The following is a 22,159-nucleotide window of genomic DNA, read 5'->3' as shown; positions in this document are numbered from 1 at the left end:
AAAAGTTGTTTTGAGATATTTCAACAATTCTCTTTCTCAAATTAAGTTCCTCAACTCGGGTGCAAGCTCAACACCGAAGGAATGCATCATCTTGATATTCCTAAAAAGTGAAAAGCTGGAATGTATGTTTGAAATTGTATTTTGATTTGGGGCCTTTGAGCCCCCTTTGGTATTGTAACGAATATTGTCAAGTTTGTTCCCGGTTCCTATTTACTTTTAATACTTTTTCTCCATTTGGTAAAGTGAAGAGCGAATATTGTTGGGTTTGTTCCCGGTTTGCATTATTTTATATCTGCATGCATTACTTTGCATTCGATATTATTTGAATGTGGCCGGCTATTTAGGCCAAGGCCTATATAGTTGCTTACAATCATATATCTTGATTAAAGATATGATCTTAGCTTATTTACCCAAAATTTAGGTTTATGAAAAATTCTTTATCTATTAACTTGAATTTATATTCGATATATATTTTTGATCTGGCCAAGGTCATACTATATTATGTGGAATCCACACTTTTATTTTCCCGGTATTACCATGACATTTATTTATTTTAACTCGGCATATTGCCAAAGTTCATATTTTGAAAGTAACCTTTTATCCCTTCCATTAATAACCCGATTTTCATCTTAACCAAGATTAATTTTCCCAGATTAAGGGCGATAACATCATATGTTCAATGTTGGCTTATTAGGCATATTTCTTGAACATTCTGACTTGATCAGAGTCATTTTGACAATTCATCTCTTTAACCCAGATCATATTATATTGATGCATCACAGTTGACTTGCAAGAATATACTTAAATGAAAATTTTCTCATTTATTTAAAATGAAAATATTGATTACATGATTTTATTGATGCAGTCGACTTTAAACGATCCCTATAAAACAAAAATAATTCACCTAAGTGCTGAGGTATATTCATAATAGCCTTCCTATGAAACTCAGATTCTAACTTTAATATTGATTCAGTTTATTCGTGTTCCATGTTCTTTTGACAGGCTTCTTTTCTATTGTCTCCAAGATATAGGCTCCTTTACCAAGTTTCTCTTTTACCTTGTAAGGGCCTTCCCAATTTGCAGCTAGCTTTCCATCTCTGACATTCTTGTTTCCTATATCTGCTCTCCGAAGTACCAAATCGTCTTTTTCAAACGATTTTGACTTTACTATTCTATTGTATTTAGCTGCAATTAGTTGCTTAGTTGCCATATCTTGAACCCTGACTTCATCTATTAAATCCAGCTCTACAGCTAGAGCTTCATTATTCTTTTCTTCTTCTTCTTCTTTCAGAGTCTTCATTCTCCTCCAAGATAGCTCTCCTATTTCAACCGAGATTATAGCCTCACATCCATAAGTAAGTCTGAATGGAGTCTCTGCAGTTTTGAATACTTGTTCTCTATCCCCACAAAACAAAATATAATTGATCAACCCAACTTGCTTTAGCATCTTCCATTCGCTTCCGGAATCCATCCACAATTATTTTATTAGTAGCTTCAGCTAGCCCATTTGATTGGGGATGTTCCATAGATGCGAAGTGATATTGAATCTTGAAATTAGTCATCAATTCTTGAAACTTCTTATCAGTGAACTGTGTTCCATTATCTGTCACTATCTCGGCTGGAATTCCAAATTTGGAAATAATATTTCTTAAAAAATCTTTGAACTTTAACCGAAATAATGGTAGTAACCGGTTCAGCTTCTATCCATTTTGTGAAATAATCAGCAGCTACAATCAACCATCATAATTGGCCTTCAACCGCTTGAAATGGTCCTAGCAAATTCATGCCCCGTTTATAGGAGGGCCATGGAATCGAGTTACGCACTATCTGCACGTTTTCTCAAAAATCCTAAAATTCATCAAATATTCCAAATAATCATTTTTCTTAACTCTATATACCTTTTTCAACATATATTCAAATTTTATATCAGTAATCTCATTTCTGGTTTACCTGGTGGAATTGACACCGCAATATTTTATCAAATAAAAATTACTATTAATCAAATTTTCAGAAACTAGCCTAATCACTCAATTTTTCATTCTGAATCCATTTTCAGTATTATTTTCATCAAATATGGTCTACCTTTACCATTTCATATACTAGGGTTACATATTTTTCAATTTACCATTTTACCCTCGTATGTATTTTGACTTAAAAATTAGGGTTTCCACTAAAATACCCTCTAACCCACAATTTAATTATAAATATTCATTTGAAACATGTGAGGTGTTGTTATATATTCAAACTTATTCTCTATAGTCCCCTTCCCATCATGGGTCTATGGGTTAAGTCTACATTGTTACCCACACTAATTAGTCTTATAGATAACAAAGCCTAAATCAAAAGATCACTTAATTAAATGAGTTTTATATTACACCCCCGTATGAATCATGACTTAGTCCATTTTTATAAAAACAAAAAAAATAAATACAATTGATTGCAATCCATAATATAAAAAATCTAGCATTATATAGTTATAGAATTAATTGTTTCTTCTGTTGTAGATACATTATATGATGAGATCTACCAAAATAAAATTTAAAAAAGAAAAATATCATTTTTTGTTGTTTGTGTAAGAGGTTAATAGTTGCTGGAGAAACTATTGAGCTATAGTTATATTTCGTGAAAATATTTATGTTCAAATAATTGAACCATATTGGTATAACTTCAAAACCTTAGTATACTCAAATAAACAAAAGGTTGCAGCCTAAAGAAGAGGATATCTTTGAGCAAATCCGTTTAATCGGCAACAAAAAAGAAGAAGAAGTAAGAGACGCGGAGAATGAGAGTTGCAATTCGAATATATTGTTATTAGAGGAAAGAAATTATTTTGGTCTGTTAATGACATCATACCATAACCCAACTTGCTAAAGTGGGATATCTTAATTACGTGTTGTTTGTGTCCAAAGGAGATAGATATAGACAGAGCAAAAACATTTGCTTTGGTGGCTTGCCATCATTAAAGAGCTTCATGATCCAATCGCTGCATAGTTTTGCTCAAACTTGCCCGTTTAGATGGGCGTATGAAAAAATTGTTTTATATGTTTTTTTTTTTTTTTTTGAATTTTGTTTTACAAAAGCTAAAAATATTTATAGTTTTTAAAAAAATATTTGGGTTTTAAAAAAAATATTTGGGTTTTAACTTTTATTTTTCTAAAATACTAAAAATTTCAATTTTTAAAAAATAGTTCTTTTAGCTTTTTTGTGATTTCTTTTTTTTTTTTTAAAGTAGACATCCAAACCGACTTTGTAATAGAAGTATTTTTTTATTAATTTTTTTAACTAAAAAAACTCATCCAAACAATCGTATTACTCTTTTTTTTTGTCATTTTTTTAATTGAAAATAATGATTGCACATACTACATGAATTATTCTATGTGTAATTTAAAATGAGTTGTTATTGATCATTCAGATGGGGCTGTGCTCCTTTGTTTGATAAATTTCTACAATACTACAGATCCACCCAATTTTTTATACATTCCTCCAATCAAAATCAAACAATAAATATCAATGCTAACATGCAAAAGAGAAAAGTGAAGTCTCAAATACATTATTAAATTTTAAATGAAAATAATATGTACTACTGATATATCAAAGATAAGATCCTTTGTTTGCCTATTGAGATTATAGTGGGTTTTCATTGGGTTGTGTTTTTTTATTTCCTCAGGCCATTCGGTAAAAGGGAGTGAATGAGGGTGTTGGGGGTGGAGTTTGTTGGGCTTCCTCCTTCAATGCTAAGCCCAAGCCCATTGAGGGGTTTCCTAAAAACCATAACCCTATATCTCACCTCCTCTATATATTCATTAGTTGTGGGTGGAGGCTAGGTTAAGTGAATGAGAGAGAAAATTTGAGAGATAATTATTTGATTGTTTGAGCAAAGCTTTATTTATGCTTTGCATTTGAGAGATCTCTAGAGAGAGTTTGAGTGAAACATCTCTAGGGTAGTTTGATTATCATCATTGTTGGAGAGGTTGAGTTAACCACCACATTGGTGTATTATGATTATTTTGTAACCATTATTTTCATAGTGGATTTTTGATCTGGACTAGGTCCCGTGGGTTTTTACTTCTTTATTGGAGAAAGTTTTTCCACGTTAAAAGTTGCTTGTGTTCTCTCTCTCTTCTTCTCCTCTCTCCCCCGTGTTTACGTTTTGATTTTTCCGCTGCGCTGCCCGACCTGGTGAAATTCAGGTCGAGGTATTGCTGAGATCTGAGATCGAAGATCTCATTGACTGATTTTCGCAAAGGCCCCTGAGCTGATCTGAGGGAACCGAGTTCCCAACAGTGGTATTAGAGCCCGAGTTCGACGGGTTCTGAGGGAGACGAGATGGAGACCAGTGGCATAACCAATGATGGAGACATGTTCAAGTTGACCGCAGATAATTTCACCTATTGGAGACCGATGATGGAAGATTATCTCTACTGCAAAGATTTACATGAGCCCATTATCCTTGATGAGAGATCGGCAGGCAAAACTGATAAGGAGTGGGAGATTCTGAGTGGGAAGGCGGTAGCCACGATCAGGAAATATATTGATAAAAGCCTCTTTGAGCACGTGTCCGAGTTCACGAACGCGTATGAGTTGTGGACGAAGCTGGAGTCCATGATTCAGAAGAAGACTTCCAGGAATAAAGCATACCTGGTTCGCCGACTTGTGAAGCTTGAATACAAGGACATCATGAGCATGATTGAACACCTCAACACCTATAAAGGTATTGTGAATCAGCTGTCAAAAGCTGAGATGAAAATTGATGATGAGATGCAGGCTTTGCTGCTGTTGAGCTCGCTGCCAGAAAGCTGGGATACTCTGGTGGTGACTTTGAGTAATTCAGCTCCAGAAGGAAAGTTGAAGATGGATGTCGTGACAGACAGCCTCCTGAGCGAAGAAGTCAGGAGAAGAGAACGAGGTGTTGCAAGCACGTCTGAGGCCAACATTGCTGAGAACAAAGGGAAATCCGACTCCCGGGGTAGAAGCAAAAGCAGGGGTAGAGGTTGTGACAGACGAGAAAATTCCAGAGGTCGGTCAAAGCCAAAATATGATTTGAAGTGCTTTTACTATGGAAAGACAGGCCATAAGAAGCTAGACTGCTGGACCCTGCAGAATGATGAGAAGAACGACTCTGTGAAGCCGGATCAGATTATTCCCAAGAAGAGGAAAGATAAGAGCACCACTGCGGTGGCTGCCAACCCGGATGCCGAGATATTCTTCCTTGGTGAGGATAATTATTTGAATGTTTCATATGATGACTACACCTGGATTGTTGACTCCAGTGCCTCCTTCCACGTTACTCCACACAAAGGTTTTTTCTTCTCTTACCGAGGTGATGATTTTGGAGTCGTGAAGATGGGAAATTAAGTGACCAGCAAGATTGTTGGTGTCGGTGATGTAACTCTGACCACGGATATCGGATGCCTACTTGTGTTGAAAGATGTAAGGCATGTTCCTGACATGCGTTTGAACCTAATCTCGGTAGGCAAACTTGATGATGCAGGGTTAGTGAACTACTTCGGTAGTGTTAGATGGAAGCTAGCCAAGGGAAACTTGGTCATGGCCCGAGGTAAGAAGGAAGGCTCCTTGTACGTGATGCAAGGAAAGATCAATGGTGGAGAAGCCAATTCTATTCGAGATGAACCTAGCTTGGAGCTATGGCACAAGCGCCTTAGCCACATGAGCGAGAAAGGGCTCCAGATCCTGAACAAGAAAGGATTATTGACCGGGTTGAAAGGCCAAGCGTTGGAAAGTTGCACGCATTGCCTAGCTGGAAAGCAGCACCGGGTTTCTTTTGTGAGACCGGATCAACCTAGACGACGCAGGTATATTCTTGACCTCGTCCATACTGATGTCTGCTCCATGTCGGAAAGATCCTTTGGAGGAGCTTAGTACTTTGTTTCATTTATTGATGACCACTCTCGCAAAGTGAGGGTATATTTGTTGAAGTCTAAAGACTAGGTACTCCAATCCTTTAAAGAATTCCATGCAATGGTTGAAAGGGAGACTGGCAAGAAGTTGAAGGTGGTCCGATCTGATAATGGTGGTGAGTATTGTAGCCCTTTTGATTCATATTGCAGAGCGGCCGGGATCCGACTTGAGAAGACGCCCCCCAAGACTCCACAGTTGAATGGACTTGCTGAGAGGATGAATAGAACTATTGAAGAGAAGGTCCGAAGTATGTTGTCCAATGCCGGATTGCCAAAATCATTATGAGGAGAAGCCGTCAAAACAGCTGTTGACTTGATCAACCTGTCACCATCACGGCCACTTGAAGGAGAAATTCCAGAAGAAGTCTGGACAGGTCGGAAAGCGGCTTATAATCAATTGAAAGTGTTTGGATGCCGAGCTTTCAAGCATATTCCTAAAGATGAAAGGGCAAAACTTGATGCGAAGACAAAAGAATGCATCTATCTTGGTTCGCCGAGATGTGAGTTTGGGTTCCGACTTTGGGATCCAATCAATAAGAAGATAGTGAGAAGTCGAGATGTGATCTTTCATGAAGATGAGAACATTCATGACATCTCGAAGCCCAAAGTCTGAGTTATTGTCAGACGCGAAGAACCCAATCCTCCTGTCTGAGCTGAAGCAGGGGGAGAAAATCAAGAGAATGAAGGAATTGATGACCAGCAACAAGCTGAAGATGACCAAGACACTGAGGTCCGAGTTAAAGATGAGATTCGGGATGAGAATGATGAACCGGGTTCTCAAGCTGAAGAACAGCCAAGATATCCAACTCTAGAAAGAAGACCCTCTACAAGATATCCATCTGATGAATACACCGTTGTTGCTGAAGATGGTGAGCCTCAGAGTTATGATGAGGCTGTAACGAGCTCAGATAAAGAAGAATGAGAAAAGGCAATGCAAGACGAGATAAAAGTCTCTGCACGAGAATCAGACTTATGAGCTGACCGAGTTGCCAGAAGGAATACGAGCTCTGAAAAACAAATGGGTCTACAAGATTAAGAATGAAGAGAACGGGCATAAGCCGAGATACAAAGCCTAGATTGTAGTGAAAGGCTGCAATCAGAAGAAAGGAGTAGACTTTGAGGAGATTTTTTCTCCTGTGGAGAAAATAACCTCGGTCTGAACCGTGTTAGCCATGGCGGCTTCGATGGACCTCGAGGTAGAACAAATGGACGTGAAGACGGCATTTCTTCATGGTGATTTAGACGAAGAAATATATATGGAACAACCTGAAGGATTCCAAGCTCCAGACCAAGAAGACTTGGTATGTCGGTTGAAGAAGAGCCTCTATGGCTTGAAGCAAGCACCTCGGCAGTGGTACAAGAAGTTTGAATCATTATGACAGATCACAAGTTTGAGAAGACAGAAGCCGACCACTGCGTATTTGTGAAGAGGTATGAGGCATGAGATTTCCTTATTTTGTTGTTATATGTTGACGACATGCTTATTGTAGGGAAAGACAAATCGAGAATAGCCGCCCTGAAAAAGGTGTTGAGCTCGTCCTTTGCAATGAAGGACCTCGGCCCTGCAAAGCAGATTATCGGAATCAAGATCATCTGAGATAGACAGAAGAAGCTACTGTGGCTGAGTCAAGAGAAATATATTGAGAAGATTCTGAAGAGATTCAGCATGGACAAAGCCAAAACAGTGAGCACCCCCCTTGCCGGACACATAAAGCTAAACCAGAAGCAATGTCCGAGATCTGATAAAGACAAAGATGAGATGATGAAGGTCCCTTACCAATCCGCCGTCGGAAGCTTGATGTATGCAATGCTTTGCACTAGACTCGACTTGGCGTATGCTGTTGGAATGGTAAGCCGATATTTGTCAAACCCCGGCAAAGAGCACAGGAAGCAGTGAAGTGGATCTTCAAGTATCTCCGAGGTACGACCGACTTATGTCTCCGATTTGGAGAAGGCAAAGCCGAGTTGCAAGGCTACTCGGATTCTGATTTAGGGGGAAACGCCGACTCGAGGAAGTCGACTACAGGATATTTGATGAGATTTGTCGGAGGAGCTGTCTCTTGGCAATCAATACTTTAGAAATGTGTTGCACTATCGACAACTGAGGCTGAGTACATTGCTGCTACTGAGGCAAGCAAAGAGATGCTATGGATGAAGAAGTTCCTCATGGAACTCGGCCATGATCAAGATAAGTACGAGCTGGGTTGTGACAATCAAAGCGCAATCCATCTTGCGAAGAATTCGACCTATCACTCCCGCACTAAGCACATTGATGTGAGGTATAACTGGATCCGGGATGTGGTGGAAAGTGGAGAGCTCGAACTCGTCAAAGTGCACACTGACCAAAATTGGTCCGACATGATGACGAAGCCGGTTCCAACAAGAAAATTTAAAGACTGCTGTGAAGGAGCCGGGTTGATGCTGAAGCCGACGCATTGAAGTCGAAGGGGGAGTTTTGTTGGGCTTCCTCCTTCAATGTTAAGCCCAAGCCCATTGAGGGGTTTCCTAAAAACCCTAACCCTAGATCTCACCTCCTCTATATATTCATTAGTTGTGGGTGGAGGCTAGGTTAAGTGAATGAGAGAGAAAATTTGAGAGATAATTATTTGATTGTTTGAGCAAAGCTTTATGCTTTGCATTTGAGAGATCTCTAGAGAGAGTTTGACTGAAACATCTCTAGGGTAGTTTGACTATCACCATTGTTGGAGAGGTTAAGTTAACCACCACATTGGTGTATTCTGATTATTTTGTAACCATTATTTTCATAGTGAATTTTTGATCTGGACTAGGTCCCGTGGGTTTTTACTTCTTTATTAGAGAAGGTTTTCTCACGTTAAAAATTGCTTGTGTTCTCTCTCTCTTCTCCTCCTCTCTCTCCCGTGTTTACGTTTTGATTTTTCTGCTGCACTGCCCGATCTGGTGAAATTCAGGCCAAGGTATTGCTGAGATCTGAGATGGAGGATCTCATTGACTGACTCCCGCAAAGACCCCTGAGGGAACCGAGTTCCCAAAAGAGTTTACACTATGGCAGAGCCACTTGGTAACCGATTGATGCTAAGGTACCAACTATTTTCCAAAATAGTACAATCTTAATATTATTTGAGATTTTAAAATAATAGAATGAATTTTTTGGCACTAGTTAGATTTATTTTCTGGCACTCTTACCCATCCATATCGCTCTCTCTCTCTCCGCACTCTAATTTTTTATGAATCATACTCACCCTCTTCTCCCTCACCCAACCCAAATATGACTTCAATTTCTCAATCCTTTGTTGCGGTTGTCTACCAATGGTAGGAAATATTATAACCCAAGTGATATCATATTTGAAGGTGAAAAGTTATATTATTTTATTATATAATAAATTTATTAATAAATAGTTATAATATTATATACTTAACCGTTATTAAAAGATAAAAAGTAACATGAAAAAGAGTGGAGCGATCTACTTTATTTAATTGTTCTTTACAATATTTACTTTAGTTTTTGCGGTATTTCAGTCTCACCACTATTTTAATATCTTAAATTTGTATTGTTAGGTGAGCCAAGTTATAGTTAGGGATATGTATGGGTCGAATTGAACTGATTTTTTTTTTTTTTTTAAATTGAACCGAACTGGTTTAAACTAATTTGGTTCAAAGAATCAAACTTTTTTTTATCCCAGACCAGTTCAGTTCGGTTCGAAACAGAATTTGTTTAGTTCAAAAATGATTCGATTTAGTTAAAAAATGGTTCGATTTGGTTTGGATTAGTTCGGGTCGAATCTATCTGAAAAGAAAAGGAAAGAGAAAAAAATAAAAAAATAAAATAAAAAAAGTCATAAAAATAAAGATAAAAATAAAAGAAGCCACTAAATAAATAAGAAAAATAGATAGAAAAAAGAGAAATAAAAAAAGAAGAGAAAAAAGAAAAAGAAAACAATTTGGTTTATGAACTGGATTTTGAAAATCAGTTCGATTCTTGAATTAGTTTTAAAAATCAGTTCGGTTCATGTGTTGATTTTTAAAAATTAATTATTTTAAACGCAATTCCATTCAATTTAATTCATAGTTAAGTTCAATTTTTTAATTTTTTTTGCATACCCATAATTATATAGTCTTTCGGCTTGTGTAGTGAGACTTGTCACAAATAAGCGTGAGGAAAGAAACATGAAATAAATTAGCCATCGTGAAATTTTCTTAGGAAAAGAAATTGAAATTTAACTTAACAATGGGACAAATGTATACAATTATAATATATAAACGCATTGTAATAATATGCGTGTGATATTTTTTATGTTATAAAAAATAATTGTATTATATATATATAAATAAATATATGAGATTTATATAGGATCATGTGAAGAAAAAAAAAAAAAATAAGTTCCATATATTTTTATATATATACAATATAATTTTATTTTCTATAACGAAAGACATTAAATTCTAATATTATTCATCGTTAAATTTTCAAATTGCACTTATTTTTTCACAAAATAAAATATTGTTACACGCAACCCTAAATAACTGCGTGACACAAACAGAATAGAGATTGGGTCCCACTTACTTGTCCCCCAAGTATTATGAGACTCACCATAACTTTACCAATATTTTTAATTTGTTTGTCGGGGCTATTAGGCTGCATTGTTACTCGGCTTATGTTGGCTATATATTTTTCACAAACAGTAGAGTGGAGACTAACACAAGATAAATTAGCCATATTGAGGATCTATTTGGACGAGCTTTTTTTTTTTTAAGTTGCTTTTTTTAAGAGAAAAAAACACTTTTTAAAAAAAATTTATTTGGATGTCTGCTTTTAAAAAAAACAGAAATCGTAAAAAAAATTAAAAATTAACTTTTTTCAGAAGTTAAAAATTTTAGCTTCTAAAAAATGCAGAAGTCAAAAGCTAAATATTTCTTTTTTTCAAAAATCAAATATTTTTTAAAAATCTAAGTAGCTATAATTTTTATAAAAAATACTTTTAAAATAAAGAAGTGATAAAAAAAAACTTATTTTACAAGTCAATACAAACGAACCCTGAACGCTTCAAAGGAAAAGAAAGCTAACTTTCGTGGAAACCTATGAAGCACCGACACTTCAAAGATCTTGACGTGTCGTGTCCGACACTTCCCGACACTCTCCGACACTTCGACACTCTCCGACACTCCAACACGCATTGTAGAAACTCAAAAAATGGTTCAAAGGTTGCATTGCGTTGCATTTTTAATTCCAACTAATAGATTCGTTAGATTACGATTATAATTTTATTGAGTTTAATATAAATATTTGGGATATCTTATGTTTCTTTGCAAAATTGATGGGTATTATAAGTTTAACTTCATTTTTTTGTTAAATTATTGAGTATTAAATATAATATACACTACATAAATAAAAATTATTATTTAATATCACAACGTGTCCTAACGTGTCGAAATCTAACTGTTTTTAGAATTAACGTGTCGGGGTGTCGTATCGTGTCGTGTCACGTGTCCCGTATCGGTATCAGTGCTACATAGGTGGAAACAACCATACAAGACAAATCTACGTTAGATGACATCATATAACATTATTAATAAGTAATAGAGTAAACACTCTTTTTGGTTCCTGGCAATATCTACAAAATCTTTTTTAGTCTCTAGCAATAAAAAAGGACCAAATTGGTCCCTAACAGTATGTAAAAAGGGTCACGTTAGTGACGGAGGAGTTGACATAAGGACTAACGTGACCCTTTTTTCATAATTTTAGGGATCAATTTGGTCTTTTTTTATTGCTAAGGACTAAAAAGGATTTTGTAGATATTGTCAGAGATCAAAAATGGTATTTACTCTAAGTAATAATACAGTCACTCATATTCTCATTTATTATAGAGAAAAACTATTCTTTTGTTGCATAAGAATAATTTTATCTTCTACACACCCATCGAAAATCGTGACATTTATTTTTTTATTTATTTAAATAGTAAGTCCCACCATATATGTGTCATAATATGAGAGAAAATCTTTCTTTCAACATAAGATTAAATCAACCATTTATTATAACATTGATGTCGCGAATGAATTTTTTCCTTGAAGAACCTGAACTCCTAACCATAATGACCCCAAGATACGCTGATAATTTGTGCCTATGATTATTATCATAAATGTAAACATTAACATCTCAACCTAATAAATAACTTACTGGCCAGCCAACACTTAATACTCATCTAAGCCATTGGACAAGCCTTCCACAACACTCGGAAAATATTGTCTATTAAATAAGCATTAATGATATGTTATACGTTTATTTTATTGTTTTTTTTTTTGTAAACATTTATTTTATTGTTTTAATGAAACTCAATTAATCACGTGTTTATAGGTTTCCTACTAGCTTGATTTACACACAATATGCAAAATTTTACACACCAAAACAAATTAGCGTACTTAATTGAACTTTCTCAAATAATAATAATAATGTTTACCAAAAAATAAAAATAAAAATAAATAATAATAACAGCTTGAGTTCAAATTCTGAAATTCATTATTAACCTTCCCAATTAATGTTTTGCTTAAAACTCAAATTATAAACTATCGTTAAAAGGAGTTATGTTACTTGCAGAGAACATCTTTTTCCCAATCTATTTTTTCTTTTCTTTTCATTTTATTTTATTATCCTAATTACTTCTTTAGGAAAAATTAAATCTCCTGCAGTGTTGGGTATTCCATAACCTGAGTAGGAAAAAAAATTCTACACTGATTTACGACTAATATCAAATCGACCAACGTAGTTTGTCTCTTTCCTTTATATTATCACCATCAATAGGGGTGTCAAAACGGGTTGACACGACACGAATTCGACACGACACGAATTTGACACGACACAAATATATCAACACGAACACGACACGAATTTTTATTCGTGTCAAAATCTTCAACACTGACACAACACGAATTTTTTGCGAATTGACACGACACGACACAAATAACACGCAAAATAGAAGTCAAAACGGTAAATGACAAAAAAAATTAAAAAAAATAGATTGAAAATAAAAAAAATTAAAAAATAATAATAAAAAATAATAAATAAAATAATTAAAAAAAATACGGGTCGACACGAATACGAATTCATAAACACGAACACGACACGAATTTTTTGCGTGTCATTTTTCTCAACACGAACACGACACGAATTTTTTTACGGGTCAACCCGAACACGAATTTTCGTGTCGTGTCGCGGGTCGACCAGCGTGTCAAAACCTATATTGACACCCCTACCATCAACGGAACACAGGGATCAACAAGCTATTTTTTTTAATAAAATTTCTTTTAGATTCTTAATAAAAAATACGGTCTCACTTTAGTCATTTAAAAAAAAAAAATCGTAATTCCTTTAAAATTCAAAATAGACTCATTTAGTTAAAATCATGGTCTCTCATAAATTTTAAAAAAAATTCATATTAGTCCCTCAAAAGAATTAAACTAGATTCATTTTAAAATGGATATTCTCCGCATCCGGTCCCCATTTCATGATAGCAAGATCAATTGGACTCAATCAACTCAAAGGCGTGTGAACTTCAACCTCAGCCACTGGCAAACCAAATTGGTCGAATTGAACAAGTACACCCCATAAAGTCGTGTGCATGTGCATGCCATACACTGGACCCCACATCTCTGACCATACGAAAATTTTCTTCTTATGTTATTATATTTATATTATTCTCTTCTTCTCTTTCCTTTAATTCCTCGTTTTCGTCCCCACCACGGATCTTATACCTATCATTTATTCTATTATTGTTATTTCTTAATATATCTTTGTCCCTCACTTTCCATAAACATTGAAACATCACACCACCAATTTCCCTTCATTTCGTGCCAAATCCAGTCACCTCAAACACACAACTTCATATCATGGTGGCTTTTTCGCCCCGTTCTCATTTCAATAAAAGTTCTGACATAAAAAATTGTATTATATTCAGACTTATATGCAAAACACCTCAAAAATAAAATATATCACTTTTCCTCTAAACTGAAATTTTACAAACACCTCTATTTTATAAACACTATCACTCATTTTAGCATTAATTTTACAAACTGAAATTAAAAAATAATAATAATCCACCATTATATATTCTACAAAATAATAATACATACATACATTCATAAATTTCATTCTCATATATTCTTAATAAACTCTTATGTAAGTAATCAGGTAAAGTAATAATTTATCATCTTAATTATATGCATTTTTTAATTACTTAAAATAAAATGTTGAATAAAGAATGTTTAATTTTCATCTTTAATTAATTGAGGATATTTATGATAATATAAAATAATTTTAGAATGTATCTCATTTTTGTTCTTTCTTGAACTCTCTATTTAATTCTCGTCTTATAAACTCAGAAGAGTTTTTCAAGATAGAAATAAACTTGGACAATGAACCTCTTGTAAAGTTAAAATTCGGGATCACATATAGGTAAGGGACAATATCAATAATCCCAAGGCATCATTAGTTTTGCACACAAAAACATGTTGGAAAACTACATTATGAAACAACAAAACAATATTTTATAAAAACTTTTTCTATACAGTATCAACTTTTTTAATCTGAGATTTATTAATGAAATATAATTTTTAATAAAAAATTAAGATAAATGGAGTTTACTTTATTTTAAAAAAGGAAAATACTTTTCACATGTCGTTGAAGATAACTATCTAATGTCATACACTCATCGAATTTTGTGCCAATTTTTTTTTTCTTTTTCTTTTTGTTTTGAATTATGGACCCCACATATCTATCTCACACGCATGAGAGAACTATCTCAAGCAATATGAGATTAGTGACTCCCTTAAAAAATTAGGATAAAATATAAATTTCAGCTAAAACTTCGTTACAATTATGATATTAACTAATAAGAAATTATATATTTGAACTAAATTATACAAAAGTCATAATAAAAAAATTAACAAGTATTCTGTTGGTTGATGTGAGAACTTTGACGCTGTACAGACAATATGTAATTCGTCATAATTTTTTTTAAAGAAATTGAAGGGTGTACCTTGGTCTAATGGAATATTGATATCTAATCATATCTAAACTTTTACAATTTTACTTTTTTTTTTCAAAATAAAAATAAAAATAAATAAAAATAAAAAAAATAAAAAAAATAAAAAATAAAAAATAAAACATATAAAAAGACATCTCTCATTTATTGTGTGTATAACTATATATTAATAACATGAGTCGAAGAACGAATTAAGAGTACAAGCATTGATTGTAACATTGAAGAAGTGAAAGGTGGTGTTGATAGTACCATTTCCATTTCCATTTCCACATTTCTCTCTCCTACTTCCTCTCTTCACTTGCCATCGTTTCTTTCCCCTTCAACACAAAACCCTCTCTCTCTCTCTCTCTCTCTCTCTCTCGCTCGCTCTTTCTCTGGAGATGCGAGTGTTGGTGTGAATTTTCCTCCATGTTTCGCTCTCTCTTCTTCCGGATCCTCCTTTTGTTCCTCCACAAGCTACGGTGCGTAATCCCATTTCCAAAGCCCAATTCCCCGAAAAAACTCGAATTTTGAATTTCACCCCATGAATCTGAATTTTCCGTCTTCCATCTGTTCTTCCTTCAGATTTGCACGAATTCTGAGTGCAGTGTTTCCAAATTAGGGTTAAAAGTGAAAAAAAAACGCTTCGTTTTCGTTAATTTCTAGTTTCTGAGTTAGTTTCGTTAATAACAACTTGAGACTAATATGTGGTTTTTCTTATTTTCTTTTTCTTTTTATATTTCAGGAACACTATTTTCACTGTTTCCTTCAGTTTCTAAGCTCGATTAAGCTTTCGATTCGAGTTCGTTCGGATTCTCTGCGCACAAAACGAATCGTTTTTGGATTTTAGCTTGACGTCCTGTGCACTTGTTCAGGTATCGTCTTGTAGTTTTCGTTGCTTTTTCCTTCTTGTTTGAGTGCAGCTAGTATGGTTTGGTGGGGATTTTGGGTCTATTGAGATATGTGTGTATTAGAAAATTAGGACACTGCAATATTGCTCTGTACTTGGATTATTAATATTGTAATAAATATGTACTGTATTGTAGTGACCATATTTAGGTTGTTGGGTTGGTGGGAAAAATGAATTCTGTGTTATGAGTATGCTTGAACATCGTGGTTTTTTAGGGGAAGAGATTTTGTTATGATTTTTCTTTTACGGTAGTCATGTGGTAACTCTTTCTCTATATATTCGATTCCGGATTGGGTAAGCATAATTAGTTTGAACTGTAATGGAATATTATGCCTTTTCTTTTTTGGCTCTGGAAAATCCGTGCTTTCTTGATCCAGAGGAGAGTATCATTAATTACTCAGAGTCAGATTTTGCTGAAGTATAAACTTTGCTATTAAATTTTATGCTTCCTGCTTTACTTACTTACCCTCTTTCATCTTTATAAGAGGATGGAGGTTCCTGGCTATTATGGTGCTTCCAATTATTTCCCTTTCCATTTTAAGTGCTCTGGTAATTCTATGTAGTTTTTGAGGCATCTTCATAAAGGTTGTTTCTTGTTTTCTTTATTGTATAAATTATTTAATATTATTGTGCTTGTATTATCTTGATGTGGTTTGCAAATCCTTTTCCCGCCCAAAAGAAATATCTGAAAATAAAGGAATAAAATGAAATTTAGTGGCTGTGAAAGCATATTTAGTAACTTTCTTGGTTTTATCCTTTTTTTTTATTTTTTTATTTATATATTTTAAGGTTTTCCTTTGTGGCTCTAAAATGTTTGGGCAGAAACTGTTTAATATAAGATGAGACGAATGAATAATGAGATTGAAGATGAGGGGCTCCCCAACAATCAGACTGGGTCACAATTGAACGATGAGGGTTATGAAGGAAGTGCCTGTGGAATTGTTCTGAAGAAAGGGCCATGGACATCTTCTGAAGATGATATTTTGGTGGATTATGTCAAGAACCATGGGGAGGGAAACTGGAATTCTGTTCAGAAGCAGACAGGCCTGTTACGTTGCGGAAAAAGTTGTCGACTGAGGTGGGCTAATCACCTAAGGCCAAATTTAAAGAAAGGGGCATTTACTGCAGAAGAGGAGCGGTTGATTGCTGAACTTCATGCAAAAATGGGAAACAAATGGGCACGCATGGCAGCACATGTAAGCATGTTGGGTATTATTTGTCTTTCCCTTGCACATTTGGTTATAATGTTTTCTTTTATTTTTTATTTTTTAGTTATCTGTGAAATCTATGAATTCTATTATCCATTAGTGATGTCACTGTTGTTATGTATAGTGTAACAATGAACTTCCATCTAATAACCCTTTTTTTTGACTTCTCCCAAAAAATATGGAATAATAAATATATGGATAAATGAAGAAAACAGTTAATTAAATAATCTGGGTATGGACAGGTATATCCTAACAGGCATGATACGCTGATGTAGAGGTCCACACTTACCAATGTGGTAGAATACAGTTAACTTGTCGTTTGTTAATTCCTAATGCATAACGTCACTCATTCTGTATAAGGGTCATTTAATGCTGCAATATATTTGTATGTCAACTTTTACACAATAAAGAGTTTTGCAACATGTTTTTAGGGAGTTCAGTAATCATTATTATGGTATGATTCATCTCCAAGGACATACTTTTCAGTGAAGTTGTAGTTTTCTCCATATTTATAAATGATTCTTCATTCTTTCTTGTGGATTGGGCATTGTGATTGATAACTTCAATTGCAAATTAGCTTAGTCATAATTTTACACAGTAGATAGTAGAATACATTGTGGTAATTGTTCATGTCTATGAGCTCGAAGGTTGCCTATGTCACATTCTGTAGGATGTTGTTGACTTCTGCTCCTTGACCAGAACAAAAAATGATTAATATTAGCTTTACAAAATAGGGAAATTTAATTATATTGATTACAAAGCATATTCAGTTCATAATAGCCAAGTGTGTAAGTTTCACTATCTGTGGTAATCATAGTATGCATATAGAATTTTGAACAACGTCATACTTTCTTGAGAATGAATTAATTGTAAAGAAACTCTAGGATTCCCCCCCTTAATTCGCAGATTTTTATAATTTTGTGGGGTTTAAATTTGTCAGGCAACTTATTATGAGTAAATGTCTTAGTACTTTTAAATTAAAACATTTTAGGTATGGCCATCATGCATTGCCCTTGCACACAAGATTTTGTAATTGTGGTAATCAGTTTCTTCCACAATTTTTTATTTTCAATATTATGTGCTTATTTTTGTTATCCAATATAATGATTAATTTCTTTCGCTTGTAGTTGCCTGGTCGTACAGATAATGAGATAAAGAACTACTGGAACACCCGGATCAAGAGGCGTCAACGGGCTGGCTTGCCACTTTATCCTCCCGATGTGTGTTTGCAAGCATTGCAAGATAGTCAACTTGGCCAAAGCACTGGTGGAATTAATGGTGGCAGTAAAGTGCATCCTGATTTTTTGCAGAAAAACAATTATGAGATACATGACGCAATATTTGAAAGTCTGAAGGATAATCAGGAAATGTTAGATTATGTGTCCGAGCTTCCTGATATTTCTGCTTATAGCAGTATGCTGAAAGGTCTTGATTCTTCTCAGTATTGTAATTTTTGGCCATCAACTCCACCTAACCATAAACGTCTTCGAGAGTCAACAATGCCATTTTTTGATTCCAGTGGTATGAACAGAGATGGTTTTTATCCATTTGATCATATTCTGGATAATACTTCTGATAAGATTGCGCAATCATTCGGAACGCAATCACCCCTTGATCGTGGTCCCTCCTCACACAGTTCTATTTGTTTCAGCCATTCACTTTCAAATGGCAATTCCTCTACTTCTAAGCCAACTTCTGTGGCTGTGAAGTTGGAGCTCCCTTCACTCCAATATCCAGAAATTGATTTAGGTAGCTGGGGCACATCTCCCCCACCTCCTTTGCTTGAGTCAGTTGATGATTTCATTCAGTCTCCTACGCCAGTAAGTACTCTGGAGTCAAATTGTTCTTCTCCACAAAATAGTGGCCTGCTGGATGCTTTACTTTATCAAGCGAAGACTCTTGGCAGTTCAAAGAACCATTATTCTGACAAGAGTTCAAATTCATCTACTGCAACTCCTCGTGACAGAGCAGACAGCTCTGTTTTGAACATGTATGAGACAGAATGGGAAGACTATGCTGACCCTCTATCTCCATTTGGTGCAACTTCAATATTGAACGAGTGCCCTGCTGTTAGTGCCAACATAAATTCATTAGATGAACAGCCATCCGTTCAGACCTTTAAGGGTTAGTACCTTTCAATGTGATATGAAGAATGATCATTGAAAACATTCACACATTTATACACTTATTCACACACTTCTTTGGCACAATCTGAAACTTATTAATTATTTTGCAGATTTCCTGTTTTATTATATAGTTCGTTGTTTTAAGTGCCAAATTTCAAAATTTTGATGAATCATTCTATGAAAGAAGACTTGATGAAACTTTCTTTTAGTTCTCAAAGCACAGATGTCTTTATGCACATGCTGGACATTAAAAATACTGAGTTATCATTAATAATAATTTAAGATAGTAAATTATATTTTCCATGACTGAGTTGGTATATGGCAAACAACTTCATCTTTCAGTTTTTATGAAAATGCACGTGGTAGGTTTTCCCGATGATTCCTGTATTAGGTTTGTCAGTTTCTGCTAAAGATATATTGTTATTCTTTTGTAAAGTTTCTCCTTAATTCCTTAATTCATGTGCAGGCAACATTGTGAAATCAGAGTCTGTTGACCAGGTTTGGTCCCCTAAAAATGAAAATCAAACCATGTCTCTGTGGAATATTACTTGCCCAGACTTCTTACTTGCTTCAGATTGGCATGAGCAGGGTTCTGGGCATGGCAAGAACCAAGCCATCATGACTGATGCTAAATCGGCCCTTCTTGGAGATGATTTAGCCCCTGGCTACAAGAACATGATTGCGGGAACATCTAAGTCAAGTCAGGTATGGGGATTTGGTTCTTGCGCATGGAACATGTCCGCTGTCTGTCAAGTGCCTTATCTTGGTTAAGAAACTTCTGAGATGTGTGATTTGAAACTCTTTTACTAATTACATTCATGTTGAATTTTTTGACGTGGTCGTAAGGTGTTAATATCTCCTAGGCTCACAAATTTTATATGGGTGTGATTTATAGCCAGATACATTGTCAGAGACTCGAGCTTGTGCCTTTGTCATTTTTTTTTTTTTGAGTGATGCTTGATTGTATGCCACCATGAATCTTGTGTACACAATGCTTTTGCAGACTTCTACTTAATTTGTTGCACATTGCATGGGAAACATTGGACTGCGTGTAGTTGGATAGATTAAGATGCCTTATATTTCTTTGCTTATGTTTTCATATCGAACCGATATTTTATCGTTGATCAGATTATCGTCAAAATATCATTGATATGATTATCGCGGAAACTTGGGAATCACCATTGTTTCATACTGCTCTCGTCCTGCTGAAATCTATTGGACATCATTCTTCAAATTTTCGATTCATGTTTTGACGACGGCTGATTCCGAATTTGGTGTTGTCCTCAGCAAATGGAAGTTCATATTACTGGGTACATTGGAAAAATTCCGTACTTCAATTCATACATGATGTAGAATGACAGGTCTCAAATTTCACAATAATTTATGCACAAATTGGCTAAAGATATATATTTGAAACACCCAAAAGGAGTTTGCATTACCCTTCGATAGACGTGGTTAAATCCTAAACAAGAGCTAAAGTTGAAAGAGAGAAAGCTTATAAAAGCCACTCCCATGAAATCGTGACCAGTGAGGGTAGGGGGTAAGGGAAAAAGAAAGCACGTCAAAAGGTAAAATAAAATTTCCAAATCTTTCGTGCAAGAGAAATTGTAGCTGCCTGAAAACCTATCTCGAGTGTTCGACAGGAGCAAAACCGATCGAGACAATGGTCACACTGGTTAAGATTTGTACCGGTGGTGTACATAAATTTGTCCCTTGGAGGGTGAAGTATGTTGATATAGAGGGTGTCCATAGTGACAATGGTAGAGACCAAGGTACTAATGGAGCTTCCCATGATGTGCATCAAGGGTGGGTGTGAGAGTGGATAGAATGTCTCTCCATAGTCACAGCAGTTGAAGCTGAGTGGAAGAGAAGAAGTCCCTTCCTCAATGTGAGAGAGGGGTATTTAGAGTCAGATCTCTAGTCAACCTAGCCAGCCTAGCCTTTTCAGGCTAGGCATGCTGAACCCCTGCCTGTGTGCAGGGGCAGCCTTGTGCCTTGGGAAGAGGGGGGAACCCTAAGATCAAGAACGTTGAAAAAAAACTATTGATGAAAAATTCGTAAGGAAATTGTTGCCAAGATACACTTTACCTCCGATCCTCCCTTATAATACCATTTTGGGTCCCTAACAAAAAACACAGTCTCCACTCTAGTCCTTTACAAAAATAAATTAGTAAGTTAGTCCCTAACAAATTCAAAGTGGACCCATTTTAGTCCTTTTGAGAGACTAATATGGGTCTTTTTTGAATTTGTGAGGGACCACAATTTCAACTAAATGGGTCAACTTTGAATTTGTTAGGGACCAACTGACTAATTTATTTTTGTAAGGGACTAAAGTGGGGATCGTGTTTTTTGTTAGGGACCAAAACGGGTATTTACTCTTTTATAAATAAGAATAAATACCCTTTTTGGTCCTCAACAAATTTCACGATGCCCGCTTTAGTCCCTAGCAAAAAAGAAGGCCCATCATGGTCCCTAAAAATTTAAAATGGACCCATTTAGTTGAAATCGTGGTCCCTCACAAATTCAAAAAACACTCATTTTAGTCCTCAAAAGGACTAAAATGTGTCCATTTTAAATTTCTTAGGGATCACGATGAGTCTTTTTATTTGCTAGGGACTAAAGTGGGCATCTTGAAATTTGCTGAGGACCAAAAAAGATATTTACTCTATAAATAATTAATTGGTTTGCTCAGATAATTCATTATTTCCCTACAAATTAGTTGAACCCTAATGTCTTAGTGATTTCAATCCTTTAACCCAATTAGAATCCTAATGTCTTAGTGATCCTTCTTCAATTAAGCATTAAGCAAATGAATTATGAGTCTGCAATTTATGTAAGCCTATGTCTAGATCATACACAAATTGTTATTCTACCCTTGTCCAGATTAAAACCCCAATATGTCTATTGTGAATTCTAACCCTCAAAACCCTATAATTTAGAGCGGCCAATTCTAAACAGGATATGAAAAAAGTAACACAGGTAGAATAAAACAAACTAACTAATT

The 22,159-nt window shown here is 35.1% G+C and overlaps 2 protein-coding genes across 4 annotated transcripts; one reads left to right on the top strand and one right to left on the bottom strand.

Moving 5' to 3' along the window:
- Positions 1-958: 958 nt before the first annotated feature.
- Positions 959-1,471, bottom strand: LOC133291753 (uncharacterized). Its single transcript, XM_061490070.1, has one exon. The coding sequence runs from the start codon at positions 1,469-1,471 to the stop codon at positions 959-961; it is 513 nt and encodes a 170-aa protein (XP_061346054.1).
- A 13,718-nt stretch (positions 1,472-15,189) lies between these two features.
- On the top strand, positions 15,190-20,376 carry LOC133291700 (transcription factor MYB33-like). Of its 3 annotated transcripts, none has more exons than XM_061490010.1 (6): positions 15,190-15,393; positions 15,657-15,786; positions 16,644-17,017; positions 18,157-19,153; positions 19,622-19,860; positions 20,284-20,376. In XM_061490010.1, exons 3-6 carry the CDS (start codon positions 16,661-16,663, stop codon positions 20,308-20,310), a joined length of 1,620 nt encoding a protein of 539 aa, XP_061345994.1. In that variant the 5' UTR covers positions 15,190-15,393; positions 15,657-15,786; positions 16,644-16,660; the 3' UTR covers positions 20,311-20,376. The 3 variants fall into 3 exon arrangements, with proteins under 3 accessions (XP_061345994.1, XP_061346003.1, XP_061345986.1); XM_061490019.1 differs by lacking the exon at positions 20,284-20,376 and having other exon boundaries at positions 19,622-19,653; positions 19,744-20,163; XM_061490002.1 differs by lacking the exon at positions 20,284-20,376 and having other exon boundaries at positions 19,622-20,163.
- Positions 20,377-22,159: the final 1,783 nt, after the last annotated feature.

This window comes from Gastrolobium bilobum, unplaced genomic scaffold (assembly GCF_033153095.1).
Source record: "Gastrolobium bilobum isolate Gb01-03AN ecotype WA unplaced genomic scaffold, APGP_CSIRO_Gbil_v1 utg5858, whole genome shotgun sequence".
Classification (NCBI taxonomy): domain Eukaryota; kingdom Viridiplantae; phylum Streptophyta; class Magnoliopsida; order Fabales; family Fabaceae; genus Gastrolobium; species Gastrolobium bilobum.
This window is presented reverse-complemented; position numbering and strand designations above follow the sequence as displayed.

Coding starts and splice junctions, on each gene's coding strand:
- LOC133291753 (XM_061490070.1), bottom strand. CDS start 1,471: ATGGATTCCGGAAGCGAATGGAAGATGCTAAAGCAAGTTGGGTTGATC.
- LOC133291700 (XM_061490002.1), top strand. CDS start 16,661: ATGAGACGAATGAATAATGAGATTGAAGATGAGGGGCTCCCCAACAAT. Junction 17,018..18,156: donor GGGCACGCATGGCAGCACAT/GTAAGCATGTTG, acceptor TTTCGCTTGTAG/TTGCCTGGTCGTACAGATAA. Junction 19,154..19,621: donor ATCCGTTCAGACCTTTAAGG/GTTAGTACCTTT, acceptor ATTCATGTGCAG/GCAACATTGTGAAATCAGAG.